The 25039-nt window shown below is 41.1% G+C and overlaps 1 protein-coding gene across 1 annotated transcript in view; it reads right to left on the bottom strand.

Moving 5' to 3' along the window:
• The window catches only part of LOC126354232 (dnaJ homolog subfamily C member 16), a 162753-nt gene that overhangs the window by 121446 nt on the left and 16268 nt on the right, over positions 1 to 25039 (bottom strand). Inside the window, exons 3-5 of the mRNA XM_050003727.1 lie at positions 12919 to 13121; positions 12508 to 12788; positions 12247 to 12427 (exon numbers count right to left, since the gene is read on the bottom strand). Of these exons, the coding sequence (XP_049859684.1) occupies positions 12247 to 12427; positions 12508 to 12788; positions 12919 to 13121 (665 nt within the window). The remainder of the gene's footprint in view (positions 1 to 12246; positions 12428 to 12507; positions 12789 to 12918; positions 13122 to 25039) is intronic.

Here is a 25039-nt window from a genome sequence, read left to right as displayed (position 1 = left end):
TAAAGAAGACTATGTTCCATGATACAAAAGTGACTGCACTGAAGGTCGTGAATGAAAAATGCAACCACCTGACAGAAGCATGTATTGCAAGAATCTACATCTACATCTACATCCGTACTCCGCAAGCCACCTGGCGGTGTGTGGCGGAGGGTACCCTGAGTACCTCTAGTGGTTCTCCCTTCTATTCCAGTCTCGTATTGTACGTGGAAAGAAGGATTGTCGGTATGCTTCTGTGTGGGCTCTAATCTCTCTGATTTTATCCTCATGGTCTCTTCGCGAGATATACGTAGGAGGGAGCAATATACTGCTTGACTCTTCGGTGAAGGTATGTTCTCGAAACTTTAACAAAAGCCCATACCGAGCTACTGAGCGTCTCTCCTGCAGAGTCTTCCACTGGAGTTTATCTATCATCTCCGTAACGCTTTCGCAATTACTAAATGATCCTGTAACGAAGCGCGCTGCTCTCCGTTGGATCTTCTCTATCTCTTCTATCAACCCTACCTGGTGCGGATCCCACACTGCTGAGCAGTATTCAAGCATTGGGCGAACAAGCGTACTGTAACCTACTTCCTTTGTTGTCGGATTGCATTTCCTTAGGATTCTTCCAATGAATCTCAGTCTGGCATCTGCTTTACCGACGATCAACTTTATATGATCATTCCATTTTAAATCACTCCTAATGCGTACTCCCAGATAATTTATGGAATTAACTGCTTCCAGTTGCTGACCTGCTATTTTGTAGCTAAATGATAAGGGACCTATCTTTCTATGTATTCGCATCACATTATACTTCACTACATTGAGATTCAATTGCCATTCCGTGCACCATGCGTCAATTCGCTGCAGATCCTCCTGCATTTCAGTACAATTTTCCATTGTTGCAACCTCTCGATACACCACAGCATCATCTGCAAAAAGCCTCAGTGAACTTCCGATGTCATCCACCAGGTCATTTATGTATATTGTGAATAGAAACGGTCCTATGACACTCCCCTGCGGCACACCTGAAATCACTCTTACTTCGGAAGACTTCTCTGCATTGAGAATGACATGCTGCGTTCTGTTATCTAGGAACTCCTCAATCCAATCACACAATTGATCTGATAGTTCGTATGCTCTTACTTTGTTCATTAAACGACTGTGGGGAACTGTGTCAAACGCCTTGTGGAAGTCAAGAAACACGGCATCTACCTGGGAACCCGTGTCTAAGGCCCTCTGAGTCTCGTGGACGAATAGCGCGAGCTGGGTTTCACACGATCGTCTTTTTCGAAACCCATGCTGATTCCTACAGAGTAGATTTCTAGTCTCCAGAAAAGACATTATACTCGAACATAATACGTGTTCCAAAATTCTACAACTGATCGACGTTAGAGATATAGGTCTATAGTTCTGCACATCTGTTCGACGTCCCTTCTTGAAAACGGGGATGACCTGTGCCCTTTTCCAATCCTTTGGAACGCTTCGCTCTTCTAGAGACCTACGGTACACCGCTGCAACTAACAATGACAGAACGCAGCCCTTCGAATTCGTCATTTTAGCAGAATGTAATCATAATGTCATTCTCCACCAGAGCTTCTTGCAAGCAACACAAGCAATCATAGAATGTAGAAGATCAGAGCTCCAGACTGCTGAAGCTATTCCAACAAGCACATGTAACAAAGACTGCTCCGGCCAGCTGTTTGCTGCTGTTGAAGACATAATTATCCTGCCATCATCAATAATAAGTTTTCCAGTTGTCAATGAAGATGCACAGTTAAACTGTGAAAGGACGGGCTTTAATGAAGAAATACGCCTTGCTACCACTAAGACAATGCAGGGAACGAAGTTACTATCCAACGCAAATAAGATTTGGCCTGACTGAGGAACAATGCTGGTGAGTCTATTTTTGGATGTTTTCAAATCCAGAGTGGAGAAAATACAGACCAAGCGGCCCATGGTAAAACACCTTATGAACACTGGAAATCATCCACCAATCAACCAGAACTAGTATTGCCAGCTGAACAATGGATAATCTAAGGAAGTGGAAGAGATACTACAAGATGACTTTGTTGAACTTTCACTTAGTCCTTGGTCCTCTCCTGTGGCACACAGCATTTCTGTATCGACTACCAATGACTGAACAAAATCACAAGTAAAGATGTCTATCCATTATCAAACAACTGAAAATCCAGGATGTAATGTAACAATATTATGAAAAGGAAAGTTGCTACTCACCATATAGTGGAGATGCTGAGTTACAGATAGGCACAACAAAAAGATTTTAACACTTAAAGCTTTCGGCCAGGTCTCTGTCAACAATATACACACACTGCAGTTTCACTTGTGTGCAACTGCAAAATGTGTGTGTGTGTGTGTGTGTGTGTGTGTGTGTGTGTGTGTGTGTGTGTGTGTGGGCGCGCGCGCATGTGCACGTTTGCACGCACCAGTATGTGTGTCTACTGTTGACAAAGGCCACTGGCTGAAAGCTTTAAGTGTGAAAATCTTTTTGTTGTGCCTATCTGCGACTCGGCATCTCCACTATACGGTGAGTAGCAACTTTCCTTCGCATAATGATGTCTATACATTGCCGCACGCTAATGATACCCAAGATTCTTGATAGGAGCAAATCATTTCTCTACTATGGACATGCACACAGGTTCCTGAAAAAACAAGGCTGAAAAGGCTGACCATGAAAGGCCTGCCTTCATAGCTCCTAACAACCTCTAGGAGTTCAAAGTTACAGTGTTTGGACTTAACGTTCCAGCCACCTTCGAACATATGATGGACAACCTGCTTTGTCCAAAACTGTGTGTGGATGGCACTGTCACTTTTCGAAGATATTTGAAGAACTTCTAAGCCAATTGACAACTATGTTGAAGTGTGTTCTGATGGTAGGTCTCTGTCTGACAGGCGAGGTGGCGCATTGGTTAGCACACTGGACTCGCATTCGAGAGGACTACGGTTCAATCCCGCGTCCGGCCACCCTGATTCAGGTTTTCCTTGATTTCTCTAAATCACTCCAGGCAAATGCCACCATGCTTCCTTTGAAAGGGCACAGCCAACTTCCTTCCCCATCCTTACCTAATTTAACAAGAGCGATGACCTCACTGTCTTGTCTCCTCCCCCAAACAACCCAGCCCTCCTTGCCTGAATCTCAAAAAGTGCCTCTTCATCACCCAAGAAATGTTGATGTTGGGGGCACTTGACGAATGGCGAAGGAGTCCGTCCTGATCCAAGGAAAGTAATAGTAATCGCAGATTTTATGACTCCTCAGCATATCTGTGATGTGAGAAGTTTTCTTGGAACATACCCATATTATCAGCAATTCTTAAAGGACTTCTGTACCATGAAACTTTCGTGCAAAAACTACTGCAGGAAGACACCTTTTTTTTTTTTTTTTTTTTTTTTTTTTTTTTTTTTTTTTTTTTTTTTTTTTTTTTTGTCAATGCAGAGGCTATAACATCTTGTCCTGTTCTATTATTGTATGACAAGAATGCTGAGACAGAAGTTCACACTGACCAAGCTGTTTTGGCATAGCAGCAGTTCTAGTATAAATTCAGGAAGGTGCTGAAAGACTGATAGCTTATTCTTGCAGAGTACATCTGAGAAGTGCCACTCTACAACAGACAAAGAGTGCCTTGCAGTTGTCAGAGTTATCAATGAGTTCCAGCTGTATTTATATGGTAATCATTCATCACTGTGATGGATCATCACTCTCTATGCTTGCTGAGTAGGCTGAAGGATTTGTCAAGCTGACCAGTGAGATGGGCATTGAGACTTCAGGAGTGTGACATCACAATGGCATTCAAAAAAGAATGCAAACAGAATGATGCTGACCATTTTTCAAGCAACCCAATAGTGGAGCACAGCAGCATGGACAAAATCTTTGTCACTCTGCATTAAACGACATGGTTGCTGAACAGGAGGAAGACACAGCACTGCTGGAAAATACCGAAATATTGAAGAATGAGGAGTCGATCAAAGGAGGATTCCAGTCAATAAATGAAAAATTGTATAAGAGGAACTATGATCCAATGGGGCAGAAATGGTTGCCTCTCATCCCACCTCATCTGCAGCCAGTGATCCTAAAGTATTTTTATAGCACTCTAACATCTGATCACCTTGGATTCATGAAGATTCTGTAGAGAATCAGATGCAAGTATCGCTGACCATGCCCCCGTCAATTTGTTACAGCACTATGTGAGCCACTGTGAGGAATTCCAATTGTGGAAGCACGTGTCATAGTTACCTCCGGAGCATCAGGTATGAATCCCACCTACAGCAGCACTATTCCACCACATTGGAATTGGCGGCTTGGTAAGAGTCACAAAGCTGACAAAGGGGAATTTATAGATAATAGTCGGCAATGACTACCTCACCCCTACTCTGTCACCAAAGCTGTTCCGACTGTTAACATTCTGGAAATGGAAAACTTCCTTGTGGACGCCACCATTCTGAAGGGCCCTGTGTGACTATCTCTGAGCATGGAGATGTTTTCCATTTGAGGCTAGCACCAGAGGTAACTTCACATTGTAATATCACCCACAGGATGACAACTGCCTAGCATCCACAGATGAATCTATCTACATCTACAGCTACATGGATACTCTGCAAATCACATTTAAGTGCCTGGGAGAGGGTTCATCAAACCGCCTTCACAATTCGGTATGATTCCAATCTCGTATAGAGCATGGAAAGAATGAACATCTATATCTATCTGTATGAGCTCAGGTTTCCCTTATTTTATCGTGGTGATCATTTCTCCCTATGTAGGTCAGTGTCAACAAAGTATTTTCGCATCTGGAGGAGAAAGTTGGTGATTGGAATTTTGTGAGAAGATTCTGTCGCAACGAAAATTGCCTTTCTTCCAATGATGTCCAGCCCAAATCCTGTATCATTTCAATGGCACTCTCTCCCATATTTCACAATAATACAAAATGTGCTGCCCTTCTTTGTACTTTTTCTATGTACTCCATCAGTCCTATCTGGTAAGGATCTCACACTGCGCAGCAGTACTCTTTAAGACAACGGACAAGCGTAGCGTAGGCAGTCTCCTTAGTAGATCTGTTACATAGAATGGCCTTACAGAGCACTTTAATGAGATGCTGGCAGATGTGATCTCAATCTACATTGGTGTCAAATGTAGAAATTGGGATACAACACAACACAGTGAAACAATACACAACATACAAAACAGGTTTCACACTGTTCTTTCTGCTCCATGGTCATGAGGCTGAAATGATAATGGAAACCCTGTTCTTATTTCATCTGGACAATGCTCAGGATACCTAAGTAAAGGATTATGACCCAATGTTAAGAAGTCAGCACGCAGAGATTATGCCCGTGTCTTCCATATGTAGCCCTACTACTGTCCAGAGGCAAAGACAGACTATGAGAAGTTCAAAGAATCTGACAACTCACTTCATGATTGCAAAGTTTTGATGGAAGGGGTTACTTCGATGCTCGTCATAGTGAAGAGGATGTAACAATACGACCAGAATTTGAGGATCCACCAGCACTGTTGTACAGTGACAAGATCTAGATCCAGAATGCAATAGTAGGCTCTTCTGAAACAGTGGGTTACTATTTCTGCAGGAAAGGGAACAATGCTGTGAGCTCTAGAGCCATCGGTGTGGTGTCTTATATTTGCAATGTTTATTTACCTGTAACATTCAATAGTTGTATGAGGACCAGCTTTCTTGAATATTTGATGTCTGGATAACTGCACTCTCCATCTGTTAGATCAGCTCTGTTCTGGCTGTACAGTATGGATATATCTAAATACATACTGTACAAGCCACCATAGAGTGTGTCGCAAAGGGTACCCTGTATCACTACTAGTCGTTTCATTTACTGTTTCACTCACTCAGAGATAGAGCAAGGGAAAAACTACTGCCTATATGCCTCCATATGAGCCCTAATTTCTATTATCTTATCTTCATGGTCTTAAGCCAAATATGTGTTGGCGGCAATAGGATTGCTCTGCACTCAGTTTCAAATGCCGGGTCTCCAAATTTTCTCAATAGTGGTCCCCGAAAAGAGCATAGCCTCCCACCCAGGGATTCCTAATTGAATTCCCAAAGCATCTCCATAACACTTGCGTGTTGTTCGAGCCTACTGGTAACAAACCGCAGGCAGCCTCCGAATTGCTTTGATGCTTTCCTTTAACCTGACCTGGTGTGGATCACAAACACTTGAGTAGCACTCAAGAGTATGTCTCATTTACAAATGAGCCACATTTCCTAAAATTCTCCCAATACAGCAAAGTCAACGACTCGCCTTTCCTACCACAACCCTTACATGTTCATTCCATTTTATATCACTTTGCAATGTGAAGTCCACATATTTAAACAATGTGACTGTGTCACACACGATGCTACCAATGCTGTATCTGAACATTACGGGTTTGTTTTTCTTATTCATCACCATTAACTTATATTTTTCTACAGTTAGAGCCAACTGCCCTTTATCGCACCAGCTAGAAATTTTACCCAAGTCATCTTGCATCATCCTATGATCACTCAACTTCGACGCCTTCCCTTACACCACAGCATCATCAGAAACAACTGCAGATTGCTGTCCACTCTGTCTGCCAAATCATTTATGTGTACAGAAAATAATAGCAGTCCTATCACACTTCCCTGGGCCCACCTGATGATTCCCTTGTCTCTGGTGAACACTTGTTGTCGAGAAGAATGTATTGGGTTCTATTGCTTAAAAAGTCTTTTAGCCACTCACATATCTGGGAACCTGTTCCTTATGTTTGTAGCTTTGTTAACAGTCTGCAGAGCAGTACCATGCCTTTTGGAAATCTAGGAGTATGGGAACTGTCTGTTGCCCTTCATCCATAGTTTGCAGTGTATCCTGAGTGTTAAATGCTTTCAATGCTAAGTGTTGTATTTCACTGATGACCAAGCTTTCACATTAGGTCTTGAGTGAGGTTAAGAAGTGACAATATGAACAAGAATATTCACTGATGGAGGACTCAAATCAGTTATTTGATTTTTCTGACAGCTGCCAACTTTAAGCAAAATAGTAGAGTGTAATTCTAGGATGAGCTACATTGAATATTATAAAAATTCTACACTTCTATTGTTGTTATAAGGAAAATTAAGCACACGTTAGTGACGGTTACGATAAACAGTCTTGCTGAACAACAACAACAACAACAACAACAACAACACCCACCACCACTGAATATTTTCAACAGTGGCATCCAAGTCACAGGGATTTGCAACATCATCAAAAGTTCATTAAGAAGACTAAGAAAGTATTTGTATTTGGCAGAAATTATATTCATTAACATCCTTCTCAAGAGGTAAATTTACAGTGTTTGGCAGAAAAATGTAGGAGATATGTAGTTAAAAAAATATGGCACTACTTAAAAAAGCAAAGCAACAAAACCAGGCAAAGACTTACCTCAATTTAATGGTAAATTTTAGAGGGTTTTTTTTATTTTTTATTACACTCTCATTACATAAGAGACATCCAGGGAAATTGGAAGAGGAGACTTAATGGCAACTCATGTAGTCATTGCAAGAATTATAAATAAAGTTCGCAATAATTTTTGCAATCACATCTTGATGAAATAACTTTCATTAAATCCACAGTCTCTCTTTGACCAGACTCAGAAAACATTCCAAGATTCTACTACCTTAGCTTTGCTGAAGAACTGTACCAACTTCAAAACAGGTTAAAACATAATAAGCACTCTTAGTATTGAGAAACAACTGAAACGAAAAAATTGTTTTTACAGTTTCAGGCTTCTACCAATCATTTCCAATGGATAAAATAACACAATACACAAATAACAAGGCACTATGTTCTGACATAACTCCTATTAGGTTTTGCATTGAATATGTTGCTGAATTACTTCCTGTCCTACACAATCTCCAGACAATCTCCTTGGTAGCAAAGGATCCTGTGCAAGTGGAAAAAGAGACTAGGTGACTCATTTTTAATAATGTAGAACAATAGATGCATTAATTGAGACCAGTATCTCTAGCATCCATGTGTTGCAGAGTCCTACTGGAGTACATTATAGACTCCAGTATTATAAAATTTTTCAAGAAAACAGAATCTCTCAAAGACTCTGATGTGTTCAGAAAAAAATCATTTGTGTGAAACATGGATTACTTTTTCATCCTATATCTTACAAACAGTAGACACGGCTGAACAGGTAGATTCCCTTTTTAATAGGGAATGCCTTTTTAATAGGTGTTCCCCGATGTACCATATTGCCAACTGAGATGACCATATGGAATATCTTCACAAATGTGTACTAGCTGAAGAATTTTTCACTGTCAGAATCCAATATGTTGCACTGCATCAATTTTCAACAGTAACATCAGATGTGCACCACCGAGACATAAAAAATCAATAAAATAATGTTCTCAATACATAAAAAGGATTTAACAGATAGGGCCAGCAGACGTCTCCACGGCCAATACGAAAGCATGATGATCATGAAATTGTAAAGAAATGAAGAATAACTAAGAACTTTCACTTCAGGTACAAGTGGCAGCTCCCCTCAAATCTGCAGAAATAAAAGGTACTTCTCCTAACAAAAATAAAGAACCTAACAATATATATACCAGGTGTCCCTCTGAGTCTTTGGGTGCATTTTGTCTGGTTTTTCGGCAGCTATTTGCAATTTTGTTTTTACAGTGTATAGCTGGAGTCATCCCAAACAAATACTGCTCATCACATCGTTTATGCAATGTTCAGTGAGGACAGAAATCGTTGATTTGTTTCACCGTTACACAAAAAAATTATTTTTAAAGTGGAATCTGACATGCTCATTCGACAGAATGGTCTGAAGGTAGTCTACTGTGATCCTCATTTTACTGATATGGACAATGGCAAGCTGAAAAGTAATGCCTCTGAATTTTTTATGTGAAAATAATTTTAAATAACAAAAATTTTGTTTACATTCTACATCTTTATTCTTCATGTGTTCATATTTATTTCTCAATGTATTCATCCAAGTCTGAGCATATTTCTCCCAATGACAGACCAGTCTGTTGATACTATTACTGTAGAATGACTGACTCTGTTGACAGGCCCACAACCTTACCTCTGCTTGCACTATTTTATCACTATCAAAGTGAAGTTCTTGAAGGTGTTTTGGAAATGGATGAAAATTGGATGTGGTTGGGACTGTATGGAGGATGACTGATGACAGTGAACCAAAGGCGTCAAATTGTTGCAGTGATCGTCTGTGGTCTGCCATTGTCATGCTGAAGGAGAGAGTGTTCCATGTGTGAACAAATGTTTTCTGCAGTAGTAACTCGATTACAACACATTGTTTTTTGCACAGCAGATTTTTTCGTTACGCACTGCCACAATACATGCTCCAATTCTGAGTCCTATAGCGGCAGAGGATCTGGAACCAATCTATCGAACGGGCAAATAAAATTCTGCTTTGAAAATCATTTTGTTTGTAACAGGAAACAAACTGACACTTTCTGTCGACACTGGGTATTGCATGAAAGATGTGATTAGCAGTATTTGTTTGTGCCAATGACTCTTAGGAGGGACAACCTGTGTAAATGATATACCTTCTAATGACAGATGATTCTCAAATATTTCTATTTGATAATGACATTAGCTGGTAGTGAAGGATGTTGAGTGCAATGTAGGCTACATATCAAATAGTAAAGTTCAAGACATAAGTTAACAGCTTCTAGAAAATAAATTGATGCCAAATCACATTAAGACTCAGTTTTCACAGTTTCTAACATACAATTTAGCTAAAACTAGCATTCTGAATACACAGATAGAGCATATGATTAGCCAGTCTGAATAATCTCAGATAGATTGTAAACTGTCATGAAAAGCCCAAATTCAGGATCTAGTTAAGAAAAAACCTCAGTACTATTATATTTACAATTAGAGCTTAATCTGCAATAAGTGGTCATCCAACACAAAAATTAGTCTACCTCCCTTATTTTCATTTGCTTATGACATACAGCATTATGTTCTGGGGTAACTCTTCCCATTCTCAAAAACTGTTTTTGGCACAGAAATGGACATTTTGGCAATATGCGATACAAGTTCATGAAACTTCTGGGGACCCCTGTTCAGAACTCTGGAAATCCTTACATTGTTCTCTTAAAACATTTTCTTTGAAGTTGCTTGTTATTAATAATAAGAGTTAATTCCTAAGAATTAGCAGCTTCCATTCAATTAGTACTAGGCAGAAACCCAACCTGCATTTGGGTCGCATCTCCTTAACTCTTGCGCAGAAAAGTGTACAGTATTCTGCTGCTGCATACTTTTTCAATAAGCTACCAGAAGAACAAAAAATCTTAGCAGTAGTCATTGCTGGAGAATTTCTTCATAGGTCACTCCTTCTAATCTGTCTAAGAGATAATGGGAAAATTTAAGCAAATTCCTATGTCATATTGGTAATTTTGTGAATATATATTCAGCAGTTTGTCATTTCCAAAGCATTCATGTGAAATTTATTTTATTAATTATTATTTTTTCTGATGTAATTTCATGTCCTGACTTGTTCCATGGAGATTGGCTCCTTAATTTGATCCTACGAAACTATGCATGTAAACAAGTAAAAGTATTAGTAATACCAAATGTGTTACATAAAATTTGACTTCAGCACATCTACAGTGCAGTAATATGATCAATGTAAATAAATGTTGCAAATTGCTTTCTGCTTGATGATGCTTGGCTACAATAGCCTAAGACTTTTCTCTTGTACTTCAGTGTACCTACATTAACACATCTGTAACAACTTTTCAAATTACCTCCAAAATTAAATTACATTTCAGATCATTTTACTTACTCTGTATTATGTAGTCTTGTTTTTATGACGTGTTCTACATCCTTGACAATATATCTAGATGACAAAATGCATATCCAATCCCACCTATAAGATAAATGGGAGAGATTGAGGTCTGTGAAGAGGTGTAGGGTGTCCCTCCTTCCTTGTTCTACATGTTAATGGCGTAGGGCAGAGTGGTTAACACTGGCAACAAGTACTCTTCACCAAGCACTGAAGAGTGGCTTGTGGAGAGTATATGGAGAAACAGATGAATACGTAAGCATGTGTGAATGAACTACATACATAATGAAAAAGGAAGCAGTCTACTTCCATTTGGATGACAGATGCTGTATAGGATTGGGGAAATAGTGTTTGTTCAAAATAGTGAGCTAGTGTTTTTATATTCTCTGGTTTTAATATGTGTGAATCTATTATAACTGTGCAGCCTGACTTCTGCTGACACTCTGATATTGCAGTTTTAACTCCCAAGATAATTAGGGGTTGTACTGCACCTTTAAGGAGACACAATGCTTGTTCATAATAATAATAATAATAATAATAATAATAATAATAATAACAATATGCTTAGACTGTCCACACACGTCAGATATTGAGTAAATTTGACAACAGGAAATAAAAATCTACTTGACAAGGATTTAAAAGCTTTGAAAAATGTTCAAATGTATGTGAAATCTTATGGGACTTAACTGCTAAGGTCATCAGTCCCTAAGCTTACACACTACTTAACCTAAACTATCCTGAGCACAAACACACACACCCATGCGCGAGGGAGGACTCGAACCTCCTCCTGGACCAGCCGCACAGTAGTGCATGACTACAGCGCCCTAGACCGCTCGGCTAATCCCGCGTGGCTAAAAGCTTTGAACTCTCCATCAAATAATATGGAAAGTATTATGACAACATTTATGACTATAACTATACAGGGTTCAACTTCTGCTAGCAATTAATGAAGGCGATAAGGAAATTTACACTCAGTTTTCTACTGCATTTAGAAAAGGTAAGAATCTTTCTCATTGTTCTGATACTGCAATGGTACAGCCAATTTTTCGAAAAGTTAGATTGGGGGAGTTGACAGCTACATGTTCTCACAACACATGAAATTACTTCCACTACTTGACAGGATTTCTTATACAGTAGGGTAGGTGATCATTCAAATCTGACACAAATTGCAATTATGTAAAAGTCTTGATCACACAAATGTTACGTGTTTTGAAAAATCATCGTCAGATAAAAGCTGTGGGGCAATGTACAGAAATTTGTGTACACTGTCCCATACCTTGTCTGACAATAATTTTTCGAAACATTTCATATTTAATAAAGAACTGTGCCATCGAGATATTTTCATGGTTGCAATTGTATGAAAATGATACCCTTACAGATCATTTATGGCACACACAAAATCAATTTAAATAATATCTACTGAACTAACTTCACATCAGGTTGTAGTTTTAGATGACACTTACCCAAATGCAACACGTTCCCTGTAGAAAAATGCCATTAATAGGTACCGTAACCTCACTGAATCGTGGCGCTCAAATATAAGTGCTCTAACTCTGTTGTCTTTCCAACCACTCAGAAATAAGGAGACTGTTTCATCTTCAACTGGCTGAACTAATCGATATGGAAATCTACTTCTCACAAATTCTGAAAATATTTTTGGAGTTATGAAACAATGTTAACTTTATTTAACAATACACAGATATTAATAATTCTCTGGTTCTTACCAACAATTTTTTGAACACTAAAAAGTGAGTCTCTATAAATACTAGCTTTCCCATCCAGCATTACAACAAGGGTAGGCAGTGTATGGATGCCAATTTTTTTTGTCAGCATTGGCTCATTTTCTGAATGAACTGTAACAATGCCAAATCCTAATGGCTCCAATTCTTCTATTAATCTTCTCCATACTGGCTCCACTTGCAGACAAGCAAAGCACCAATCCGAGTAGAACATTACAAGATATGGAATTCTGAAACTCTTTGGTACAATTTTGTTCTCAAAAGCCCTGAAAATTGATATAAAATTAGTATAAAAGATGGAAATATTTGTGAACATTAAACTGTACAAAATAACAAATAATAAAAAACACTGATAGTATAAAATTGTAGATGATGAGTTCCCTGAAGATCACTTACCGAGTTGTGACACTAAGCTGATGAAACGTAGTGATGTCACGATCCTGAAATTGAAATTTAAAACTACCTCCATGAGTGCCAAAGAGATCATCAAATGGATCTCTTCGATACTGACTATAATCACGTTTTGGACGTAGAGGTGGAGTTTCTTCCGTTATCCCAAAATTGTCATACTTCTTTCTTCGTTCAGGATCAGTTAAAAGCTTAAGGGAAGGAAATAAAATATCATTATGCTGACTATTATAATATTTATAAACATTTAATTACTGCATATGGTACACATGTCCATCTCTAAAACATTAATACTAAAGATCCTCACTGAACTTGTGTCTGCAGCCCCGACAGACTGTTTGCATGACCTGATACTGCCTGTAGCTGTTTTTTTTTTTTTTTCTTTATTTGTGTACTACTGTGCACAACCAGACAAGGCCTTTTTTAAATAACTGTACAAAAATTCAATGATGGCATAAATGGCATAATGTCAGTGACCTGGGAGTCCTCATCTTCTTCCACTGTGACTATGTTACAGATTTAAATATAAATTTTCTTTGAACTTAACAAAGAGGGTGAGGAGAGGGGAAGTATTTCAAACAAGTTTGCTTCGCTGTATTCACTTAATTAGCAACATTAATTGACAACTGTTGCAAAAAACTTACTGTCACTACAAAACAGGATGGGGCGTAGGGTCAGATCAATGGTTACTCCCAGCAGCCTTTTTCTATTTACTTATAAACATCTGCAGGTATCGCTTGGAATATGAGACATTGGATTCTTAAAACAGCATTTTCTGGCAAGGAATGAAACTGAATATAACAAATTACCCAAGAACATGAAAAAGTTTACTAAAACAAGTAAGGCATTCTATGTAATCAAAGATTATTTAGAAGATTCAGATTTTTTTAGTGGTCCTTAATGAAAGGGGGTTACTAAACATCTTGTCAGATTACAATTCTGTAACACTTCTGCAAGAGAATCATGTGCCAAGATCTACAACGCATGACAGTAATGTCTTGTCATTCTTCTGAGTTCAACATCTCACTCAGCATGGGGAGATGCTGCCTCAGTTTTTCAGATTGACTGAGGGAAGATCATACATCTACATCTACCTCTATCTACATACATACACCTATACGCCGGTAGCCACTGCACGGTGCATAGCAGAGGGTACTTTGTATACGACTGTCACTTTCCCATTCCACTTGTAAGTGATTTCCAAGAAGAACGATTACTGGTAAGCCTCCATGTTGCTTCGAATCTTATTTTATCTTCACGGTCTTTTTGCAAGATATATGTAGGAGCAAGTAATATACTGGTTGACTCTTAGACATATGTACATTCTCAGAAATTTAACAACAACCACATCCCAATGTAGAACGCCTTTCTTGTAACATCTGCCACTGGATCTGGCTAAGCATTTTCGTGACATTTCTGCACTTACTAAACAAACATGTAACAGAACATGCTGCTCTGCTTTGGTCTTCTCAATTTCCTCTATCAATACTATCTGGTACAGATCCCAGACTGATAAGCAACATTCAAGTATTGATCAAATGAGGGTTTTGTAAGCTAACTCCTTCGCTGATGGACTACATTTCTTGAGGATTCTTCCAATGAATCTGTCTGGCATCTGCCTTACCCGCAATTATTTTTATGTGATTCTTCCACTTCCAACTACTCCACACACATACTCCTAGATATTTTCTGGAAGTAACTGTTGCCAGTGACTGTTTTGAAATAGTGTAATCAAACAATAACATATCTTTTGTCTAATACATGCAATATTTTACATTTAAACAATGGTTGGAATGTCAACAATTTGGAGAAGGATTGATTTCTATGCAGTGTAAAGATAACAAATTGAGATGCAGACAGGCACACCGAACAGACTGTTACATGTTAAGCTTTTGGCCAAATCCTTTTTCAAAAAGGAAAGGAAGACGAATACACATTCAGACACCTCACACTAAGATAACCAATATCTCTGGTTGCTCTAGCTGGACTGCAGCTGTTGCATTGAATGAAAGCACCAATCAGGAGTGAGGAAGGGCGGAGAGAAGAGCGCTGTCTCGAAGAGTATCCAGGGATGTGAATGGGGCAGGAAAAGGCTGCAAGAAACAGTGTCAGGAATATGGGGAAGGGAATGGGAGAGGGGCAAGCAGTGGAACAGAATAGAAGCAGCGAGGGGAAAAGATTGGTGGGTGCGTTAGCAGAGTGTGTGAACAAGGAGGGTAAGGGTACATGAACTGGTAAGCAGTTACAGGACAGATGAGGTGGAAACTGCTGAGTGGAGGGTGTGGGACCTGTAGATTATTGTAGTTGAGGCTCCGATAATTTCGGGAACATAGAATGTGTTGTAAAGATAACTCCTGTTTGTGCAGATCAGAAAAGCTGGTGCTGGAGGGGAGGATCCAGATGGCCTGGATTGTGAAGCACCATTAAAATCAAGCATATTATGTTCAGCTGCAAGTGTCACAGGTTGGTCCTCTTCACTCTTTGCACTGTTTGGTAGTGGTTTGTACCAATATAAAAACATATGCAATGATCACAGCAGATCTAGTATACGACATGGCTGCTTTCACATGTGACCCAGCTTCTGATGGGGGTAGGATAAGTAGACCACATAACAACGAAGCAAGGACACCACAAATACTTGGGCAGATGTACAAGGAAAATTACGTTAATCTTACAACAGATCATGGCCCCTACAGACTCTGACTACTGATGTGCCTCTTGCCAATAATGTCGGTAAGTCCCACGCATAGCTTGTACTGCCTGCATAAATGGCAATTAGTCACCCCACCAAATTACAATATATAGACATCACTGGCTGCAAAGTGTCGCCTTTACAATTCCCTCTACACCACAACAAGTTGCAGGTTTCTCAAACAGCACTTGTAAATTCCTATGCACCTCAGTCCAATCCACCATTACCATACACAAAAGCAACACAAAAAACACATCAAAAAAATAAAGCCCCTTCACCAAACATGTATTGTTCAAACCACATCGAGAGCTCAAGACTATTTTGCAGCCGCAGATTCCTTTCGACAAACGGCAACAGCTGATGTTACAGTAGATACTTCTGACACCATATTGTTGAGGCTAGGTGGTTATCACAACAGTGACAGAGGAAATTGCTATTTAGAATGAAGCACTGATTCCTTTATTCGCAAATGGGTTGAGAGTGGTAGTGGTGGTTATTATTGGAATCAAGTGGTGGACACTAGCGAGACATCCTTGGATGAAGTGGACTTTCAGCCATTTTAGGTACAGAGGTATTGTTGCTGCTGGAGTGGACATTGTTGGCCTCGAAATGACACAGCTAGCCACAGAAAGTGAGCAACCCACCACCAGCATGACTGCTTAAGACAGCTGTGTGCATAGGCAATGTCACCTAGTGATGTCAACAAGATGTCAGTGGCTGACAGAGAGACTATGCACCACAGCTGATGAACGGCAGCCATATCCATGCTGCATGCTCACCTAGAGCTGCAGAATATAGTACAAGGATGAATGGTACTCAAACTGTAGGCACCACCATACCTGACATCAAAGGTGTGTGCCCACTCTGGGTGACAGTCAGTGACAGGGTGGTTCACAAGGATCAGAGTGCAGTGACATACCAGTTAGTTGGTTGGTTGGTTTATTTGGGGGAGGCTACCAAACAGTGATGTCATCGGACACATTGGATTTGGGAAGGAGGGGGAAGGAAGTCAGTTGTGCCCATTCAAAGGGACCATCCCAGCATTTGCCTGAAGTGGTTTAGAGAAATTACAGAAAACCTAAATCAGAATGGCCAGACACGGTGTTTGAACTTTCACTCTCCCGAATACGAGTCCAATGTGCTAACCACTGCACCACCTAGCTCTGTAACATACCAGTCCAGACTTGAACACACATCCCAGCAGGGAAGTGGTCACCCTCTGGCAGTAGTCACCTGGTAGGTGATTCCGCTGTGTAAAGACTCCAGGTGGTCCACACATGATCTTCTGCTCTTGTGGACGCCTGTACGTTGTGGAGTCTCAGTCCAGAGGGAAGGACAGCAGAATATTGGCAGGGGAGTGGGGGGAGGGGGGAGGGGGGAGGGGTAGGAGGGGGGGACAGTCCTGTCTGGTGGAGTTCCAGAGACTAGAAGCTGGCAGGACAAGCCTGCAGGGGGCATTGTTGAGAGGCAGTGGCAGAGGGAATGGGATGAGAGGAGGGGTGGTGGAAAGGACGAGGAGCAGAGAGGGGAAGAGTGTTGGGTGCACTGGCGCAGAGTGAACACAATGATTAAGAGGGGAAATGAATTGGGTGGAGTTTATAGGACAGGGGTCAGAAACGGTTGGGTGGAGGATGTGAGAACAGTAGGTTATTGTAGATTGAGTTCAGGATAATTTTTGGAGTGGAGAATGCTTGTAAAGGTTACTCCTGTATGTGCAGTTCCAGATACCTCGTGGTTGAGGGGAGGATCCAGATGGCCTGGATTGTGAAGCAGCCATGAAAATCAAGCAAGCTATGTATAGCTGCATGTCGTGCCACGAAGTGACCTAGCAAGCTCTAGGCACAGTTTGGTGGTGGCCATTCTTTCTGGTGGACAGCTGGTTGGTAGTCATACCAGTAAAAAAGTATGTGAAGTGACTGCAACTGCAGTATATGACATGTCTGCTTTTGCAGGTGACCCAGCCTCTGATAGGACAGGATAAGCCTGTGTCAGGACTGGAATAGGCAGTGCTGGGTGAGTGGATTGGGCAGGTCTTGCATGTAGGTCTTCCACAGGTGTCTGTCTGTGAAGGTCTTTGTGAGACCTTCAGCATACTGGGAAAGGAAGTACTTGTCATTGCAGATAGATACATCATACCTCAGGCGGTGTGGGAGGGACTTTTTGGTGTGGAAGGGATGACAGCTGTCAAAATGCAGATACTTTGGTGGTTGCTGAGTTTAATATTGACTGACTTGTGGGTGGAGACTACACAGAGCAGGAGGTGAAGTCGGGGAAAGTGGCATACTGAATTCAGAAGGACCAGGGGAAGCGGATAGGAGAAAAGGTGTTGGGGTTGCAAAGGAAAGAGGATAGGTTTCGTAGCCCTGAGTTCAGATCATTAAGATATCATCAATGAACCTGAACCAGACCGCAATTTTGGGCTTTTAGGAGGCTAGGAAGGTTTCCTCTACATGGCCCATAAACACGTTTGTGACAGAGTGTGCCTTATCGGGTGCCCATGGCTGTGCCACAGGTCTATCTGTACAGCCTCCCTACAGAGGAGTACTAGTTGTGTGTTAAAGTAAAGTTAGTAAGGTGTGGCTTTTTCCATCACCTTCCAAACCCCTCATGCTCTGAAATCCCAGCTACACTGTATCAACATCCATAGTCCTCGCAGATATCCACGTCCCCCCCCCCTTCCCACCCGCCCCCACCTTGCTGTCCCACATGAACTTGTGAATCTCGACCTAGCGAATTCCCCTCTCTCTTCCCTTATCCCAAAACGCAAATACTCCCAAACTTCATCCATTTCTTCCCTTTTCCCACTTTTTTTAAAATATTTTTTCATAAATTTGTTTGCTCATATTATTACATATTTTCATGTAGTGATTAATATTTTTACATACTGGTACATGTTTTTACATTATTTGTGCATATTTGTGTGTGTGTGTGTACATATTTTTGCTTGTCTTTTCCTTATTATCCAGCTTCCATAAGCCACCTAATGCCTCCATTTGAATTGTCCGTAACAGCCATGAACCATGGACCTTGCCGTTGGTGGGGAGGCTTGCGTGCCTCAGTGATACAGATAGCCTTACCGTAGGAGCACCAAAACGGAGGGGTATCTGTTGAGAGGCCAGACAAACGTGTGGTTCCTGAATAGGGGCAGCAGCCTTTTCAGTAGTTGCAAGGGCAACAGTCTGGATGATTGACTGATCTGGCCTTGTACCAATAACCAAATCGGCCTTGCTGTGCTGGTACTGCGAACGGCTGAAAGCAAGGGGAAACAAAGCCCGTAATTTTTCCCGAGGGCATGCAGCTTTACTGTATGATTAAATAATGATGGCGTCCTCTTGGGTAAAATATTCCAGAGGTAAAATAATCCCCCATTCGGTCTCCGGGTGGGGACTACTCAAGAGGATGTCGTTATCAGGAGAAAGAAAACTGGCGTTCTATGAATCAGAGCGTGGAATGTCAGATTCCTTAATCGGGGGAAATGAAAGGAGAAAATATAAAAATGCAATAAATGAAGTAGGCAAAAAGGAATACAAACGCGTCAAAAATGAGATCGACAGGAAGTGCAAAATGGCTAAGCAGGGATGGCTAGAGACAAATGTAAGGATGTAGAGGCTTACCTCACTAGGGGTAAGATAGATACTGCCAACAGGAAAATTAAAGAGACCTTTGGAGATAAGAGAACCACTTGTATGAACATCAAGAGCTCAGTGGGAAACCAGTTCTAAGCAAAGAAGGGAAAGCAGAAAGGTGGAAGGAGTATACAGAAGGTCTATACAAGGGTGATGAATATAATAATTCCAATCCCAAAGAAAGCAGGTGTTGACAGATGTGAAAATTACCGAACAATCAGTTTAGTAAGCCATAGCTGCAAAATACTAACACGAATTCTTTACAGACGGCTGAAAAAACTGGTAGAAGCCGACCATGGGGAAGATAAGTTTGGATTCCGTAGAAGTACTGGAACACGTTAGGCAATACTGACCTGAAGACTTATCTTAGAAGAAAGATTAAGGAAAGGCAAACCTACGTTTCTAGCAATTGTAGACTTAGAGAAAGCTTTTGACAATTTGACTGGAATACTCTCTTTCAAATTCTGGAGGTGGCAGGGGTAAAATACAGGGAGCGAAATGCTATTTACAATTTGTACAGAAAACACATGGCAGTTATAAGAGTCAAGGGACATGAAAGGGAAGCAGTGGTTGGGAAGGGAGTGAGACAGGGTTGTAGTCTCTCCCCAATGTTATTCAATCTGTATATTGAGCAAGCAGTGAAGCAAACAAAAGAAAAATTTGGAGTAGGTATTAAAATCCATGGAGAAGATATAAAAACTTTGAGGTTCGCCAATGACATTGTAATTCTGTCAGAGACAGCAAAGGACTTGGAAGAGCAGTTGAATGGAATGGACAGTGTCTTGAGAGGAGTATATAAGATGAACATCAACAAAAGCAAAATGAGGATAATGGAATGTAGTCAAATTAACTCTGGTGATGCTGAGGGAATTAGATTAGGAAATGAGACACTTAAAGTAGTATAGGGGTTTTGCTATTTGGTGAATAAAATAACTGATGATGGTGGAAGTAGAGAGGATATAAAATGTAGACTGGCAATGGCAAGGAAAGCGTTTCTGAAGAAGGGAAATTTGTTAACATCGAGTATAGATGTAAGTGTCAGGAAGTCATTTCTGAAAGTATTTGTATGGAGTGTAGCCATGTATGAAAGTGAAACATGGATGATAAATAGTTTGGACAAGAAGAGAATAGAAGCTTTCGAAATGTGGTGCTACAGAAGAATGCTGAAGATTAGATGGGTTGATCACATAACTAATGAGGAAGTATTGAATAGGATTGGGAATAAGAGAAGTTTGTGGCACAGCTTGACCAGAAGAAGGGATCGGTTGGCAGGATATGTTCTGAGGCATCAAGGGATCACCAATTTAGTATTGGAGGAAAGCGTAGAGGGTAAAAATTGTAGAGGGAGAGCAAGAGATGACTACACTAAGCAGATTCAGAAGGATGTGGGTTGCAGTGGGTACTGGGAGATGAAGCAGCTTGCACAGGATAGAATAGCGTGGAGTGCTGCATCAAACCAGTCTCAGGACAGAAGACCACAACAACAACAACGATGACATATTTCGTTTCCAACATACATTGTTCAATGGCTTATTTTTCAAAGTGGCTGAGCCTGAAAGGATTTACATTGTCATGAAAATGGGTCCCCTCTTCCTCTTGCAGTCTTGTCCTGCCCCTCCTAGTCTCTGGATGCTCCGCCAGACAGGACTGTTCTCTCCCCACACCCATCTTATGCTATCCTTCCCTCTTCACAAGCTACAGGCATCCAGAAGGGCAAAGATTATGTGTGGTCTACCTGCAGTCTTCACACAGCAGAATCACCTACCAGGTGACTACTTCCAGAGGGTGTCTGCTTCCCTGTTGGGATGTGTATTCAAGTCTAGGGTGGTATGCCACCCAGATTGGACTCGCATTCAGGAAGATGAAGGTTCAAACCCGTATACGGCCATTCTGATTTAGGTTTTCTGTGATTTCCCTAATCGTTTCAGGCAAATGTTGCTATGGTCCCTTTGAATGAGCATGGCTGACTTCCTTCCCCCTCCCTACCAAATCCATGGGACCAATGATATCGCTGTTTGGTTCCCTCGCCCAAATCAATCAACCCAACTGGTACTTCGCTGCACTCTGATCCTTGTGAAACACTCTGTCACTGACCGTCACCCAAGGTAGGCACACACCTTTGATGTCAGTTATGGTGGAGCATACAGTTTGAGTATCGTTCATTCTTGTAGTGTATTCTGCAGCTCTATGTGAGCATGCAGCATGGACATGGCTGCCGTTCATCAGCTGTGGTGCATAGTCTCTCTGTCAGACACTGAAATCTTGTTGACATCACCAGGTGACACTGCCTCTGCACACAGTTGTCAAAGCAGTCATGCTGGTGGTGGCTTGCTCACTTTCTACGGCCTGCTGTGTCATCCCAAGGCCAACAGCACCCACTCCAGCAGCAATAATACCTCTGTACCTAACATGGCTGAAAGTCTTGTCCATCCAGGGATGCCTCACTAGCAGTCCACCACTTGATTCCAATCACCACCACCACCACTGTCAACCCATTTGTGGATAAAGGAAACAGCGCTTCATCCTGAAAAGCAATTTCCTCTGTCTCTGTTGTGATAACCACCAAGTGTCAACAACCTGGTGTCAGAAGTGTCTACTGCAACATCAGCTGCTGCCATTTGTCAAGAGGACACTGCAGCTGCAAAGCAATCATCAGCTCTGGATGTGGTTTGAACAGTAGGTGTTTGTTGAATGGGCTTTATTTTTTTGGTCTGTTTTTTGTGTTTCTCTTGTGTACGGTAATGGTGGATTGGACTGAAGTGCACAAGAATTTGCAGCTGCTGTTTGAGAAACATGCAACTTATCGCAGTTTATAGGGAATTATAGAGTGTACACTTTGCGGCCAGTTACATCTAAATATTGTCATTTGGTGGGGTGACTAATTGCTGTTTATGAAGGCAGTACAAGCTATGTGTGGGACTTGCCGACATTACGGGCATTATGCTCAGAGTCTAGTGTGACTATGATTTGTTGTTAGAATTTATGTTATTTTCCTTGTACACCTGCCCCAGGGTATTTGGTGGCCTTGCTTTGTTGTCATGTGGTGTACTTTAATTTTTTTAGAGTTTGCGCAATTGCCACAAACACAAGTAATGATGATACAGGAAGCAGCTGAAACTTTGTTGAAACAGATGGTTTAAGTACCACAGAAAAATGACATGCTACAAGATGCAGATACTTTAACAGCAGATAATAAGTGCAAACAAGGTGAACTAGCTGCGACGGTAGACGCAAAAGCATAATTTAGTGTACCCGTTCCCTCTGTGGATCCCAGCGTGGCAAATCTTGATGCTCCTTTTTACGCGTAAACCAACAGAGGATGTGTCACCTTTTATTCACAATCTGTATCCTTCTGCTACTCTGGGTAATTAGTCGGAAAAATGTATGTTTGCCCAAGACCATGTTACAGTTTGTTGGTGCAGCAAAGACATACATCATGTGTCATGAAAAAGGTGTGCACGTTTGAACAACTTAAGAAAGGACTTTATCAGCATTATTGCAAGCAGAATAGTGCTAGATTCTTCAGGATGCAACTGAATGGGATGTCCCAGAAATAAAACGTATTGGTAGGAACAGGGAAATCAATGCACAAACATATGAGTTAATACAGACTGAGGAGATGGATAAACCTATTCTGCAAGAGGAAGAACAGAGAGTGCTAGACATATTTTTGAGAGCACTTCCACTTGATATAGTATGCTATGGTATGGTATGGACGGAGAATGCAAAGGGTCTGGCTGCTGCCATTAAGGTTGCTATGGAACTACAGGAAATAGAAATAGTGACTAAGGTGCAAGATAAACTGAGTGTTTTTTCCTCTGATGTGAAGTGTTAAAGGTGTGGACTGAGTTGCTTCCAAACGTAGCCCTACATTCAGAAACAATGCCACTGATCTCAGTGCTAAATGCAGGTGGTGAAGCAATGGGTGCGAAACTGCTAACGTAGAAAGCAAAGAGGATGGTATGAGGCTAAGGGCTTGTTAAACATCAACAGCAATTCCTCAGCTGACTTACGGCTTTCCCAGTGAAGCATTAAGCTATGAAGGCATATGCAGAGACAGAGTGCTGCTTGGTGGGCATTGTGAACAGAATGGAACATAGTTCTTTAGCATTCACTGTGGCTCATGTGTCAGTAACTAGTATGGACCTCTGAGTAGAAAGAGACTGAATTATTGAAGATATGGATTATGTGGAGTAGAGGATAATGATGGGATATTTTTGGGATCAACTCTGCTCAATTTCTTTATTGGAGCAAGACATTATAGGAAATATCTGAATCAGAGGCTCAGACGGTTTTGCGACCGTGTTGGCTGCAGATTCCTTGACTTGCGCCATAGGGTGGTGGGGTTTCGGGTTCCGCTGAATAGGTCAGGAATTCACTCCACTCAGCTGGCGGCTACACTGGTAGCGGAGCCTGTGTGGCGTGGACTGGGTGGTTTTTAAGGAGAGAAGGCCTCAGGAAAGTACGGGGTGGGCTGCAATCTCAAAGGGTGCATGGCAAATACAGGACGAGCTTGGATCAAGGAAATCGGAATTGTAGTTGTAAATTGTTGTAGTTGTGCTGGGAAAGTCCCTGAACTTCAAGCGCTAATAGAAAGCACAGAAGCTGAAATCGTTATAGGTACAGAAAGCTGGCTAAAGCCTGAAATAAGTTCTGCAGAAATTTTTACGAAGTCTCAGATGGTGTTCAGGAACGATAGATTAGGCAGAATTGGTGGTGGAGTGTTTGTGTCTGTCAGTAGTGGTTTATCTTGTAGTGAAGTCGAAGTAGATACTCCATGCAAATTGGAATGGGTGGAGGTTATAATTAACAGCCGAACTAAGTTAATAATTGGCTCCTTTTACCGACCCCCAGACTCCGATGATACAGTTGCTGAACAGTTCAGAGAAAATTTGAGTCTCGTAACAAATAAGTACCCCATTCATACGGTTATAGTTGGTGGGGACTTCAACCTTCCCTCAATATGTTGGCAAAAATACTTGTTCAAAACCGGTGGTAGGCAGAAAACATCTTCCGAGATTGTCCTAAATGCTTTCTCCGAAAATTATTTCGAGCAGTTAGTCCATGGGCCCATGCGTAAATGGTTGCGAAAACACACTTGACCTCCTAGCCACAAACAATCCAGAGCTGATAGAGAGCATCATGACTGATACAGGGATTAGTGATCACAAGGTCATTGTAGCTAGGCTCAATACCGTTTCTTCCAAATCCATCAGAAACAAAAGCAAAATAATTTTATTTAAAAAAGCGGATAAAGTGTCACTAGAAGCCTTCCTAAAAGACAATCTCCACTCCTTCCGAACTGGCTATGCAAATGTAGACGAGATGTGGCTCAAATTCAAAGATACAGTAGCAACAGCAATTGAAAGATTCATACCTCATAAATTGGTAAGAGATGGAACTGATCCCCCGTGGTACACAAAACAAGTCTGAACGCCATTGCAGAGGCAACGGAAAAAGCATGCGAAGTTCAGAAGAACGCAAAATCCCAAAGATTGGCTAAAATTTACAGACACGCGAAATTTGGAACGGACTTCAATGTGAGATGCCTTTAATAGGTTCCACAACGAAACATTGTCTCGAAATTTGGTAGAAAATCCGAAGAAATTCTGGTTGTATGTAAAGTACACAAGCAGCAAGACGCAATCAATACCTTCGCTGCGCAGTGCCGATGGTACTGTTACCGACGACTGTGCCGCTAAAGCGGAGTTATTGAACGGAGTTTTCCAAAATTCCTTCACCACGGAAGACGAATGGAATATTCCAGCTGCTAGCATGAGCTGCTTAGAAG

This window comes from Schistocerca gregaria, chromosome 3 (genome assembly GCF_023897955.1).
Source record: "Schistocerca gregaria isolate iqSchGreg1 chromosome 3, iqSchGreg1.2, whole genome shotgun sequence".
In the NCBI taxonomy this organism is placed as follows: domain Eukaryota; kingdom Metazoa; phylum Arthropoda; class Insecta; order Orthoptera; family Acrididae; genus Schistocerca; species Schistocerca gregaria.
This window is presented reverse-complemented; position numbering and strand designations above follow the sequence as displayed.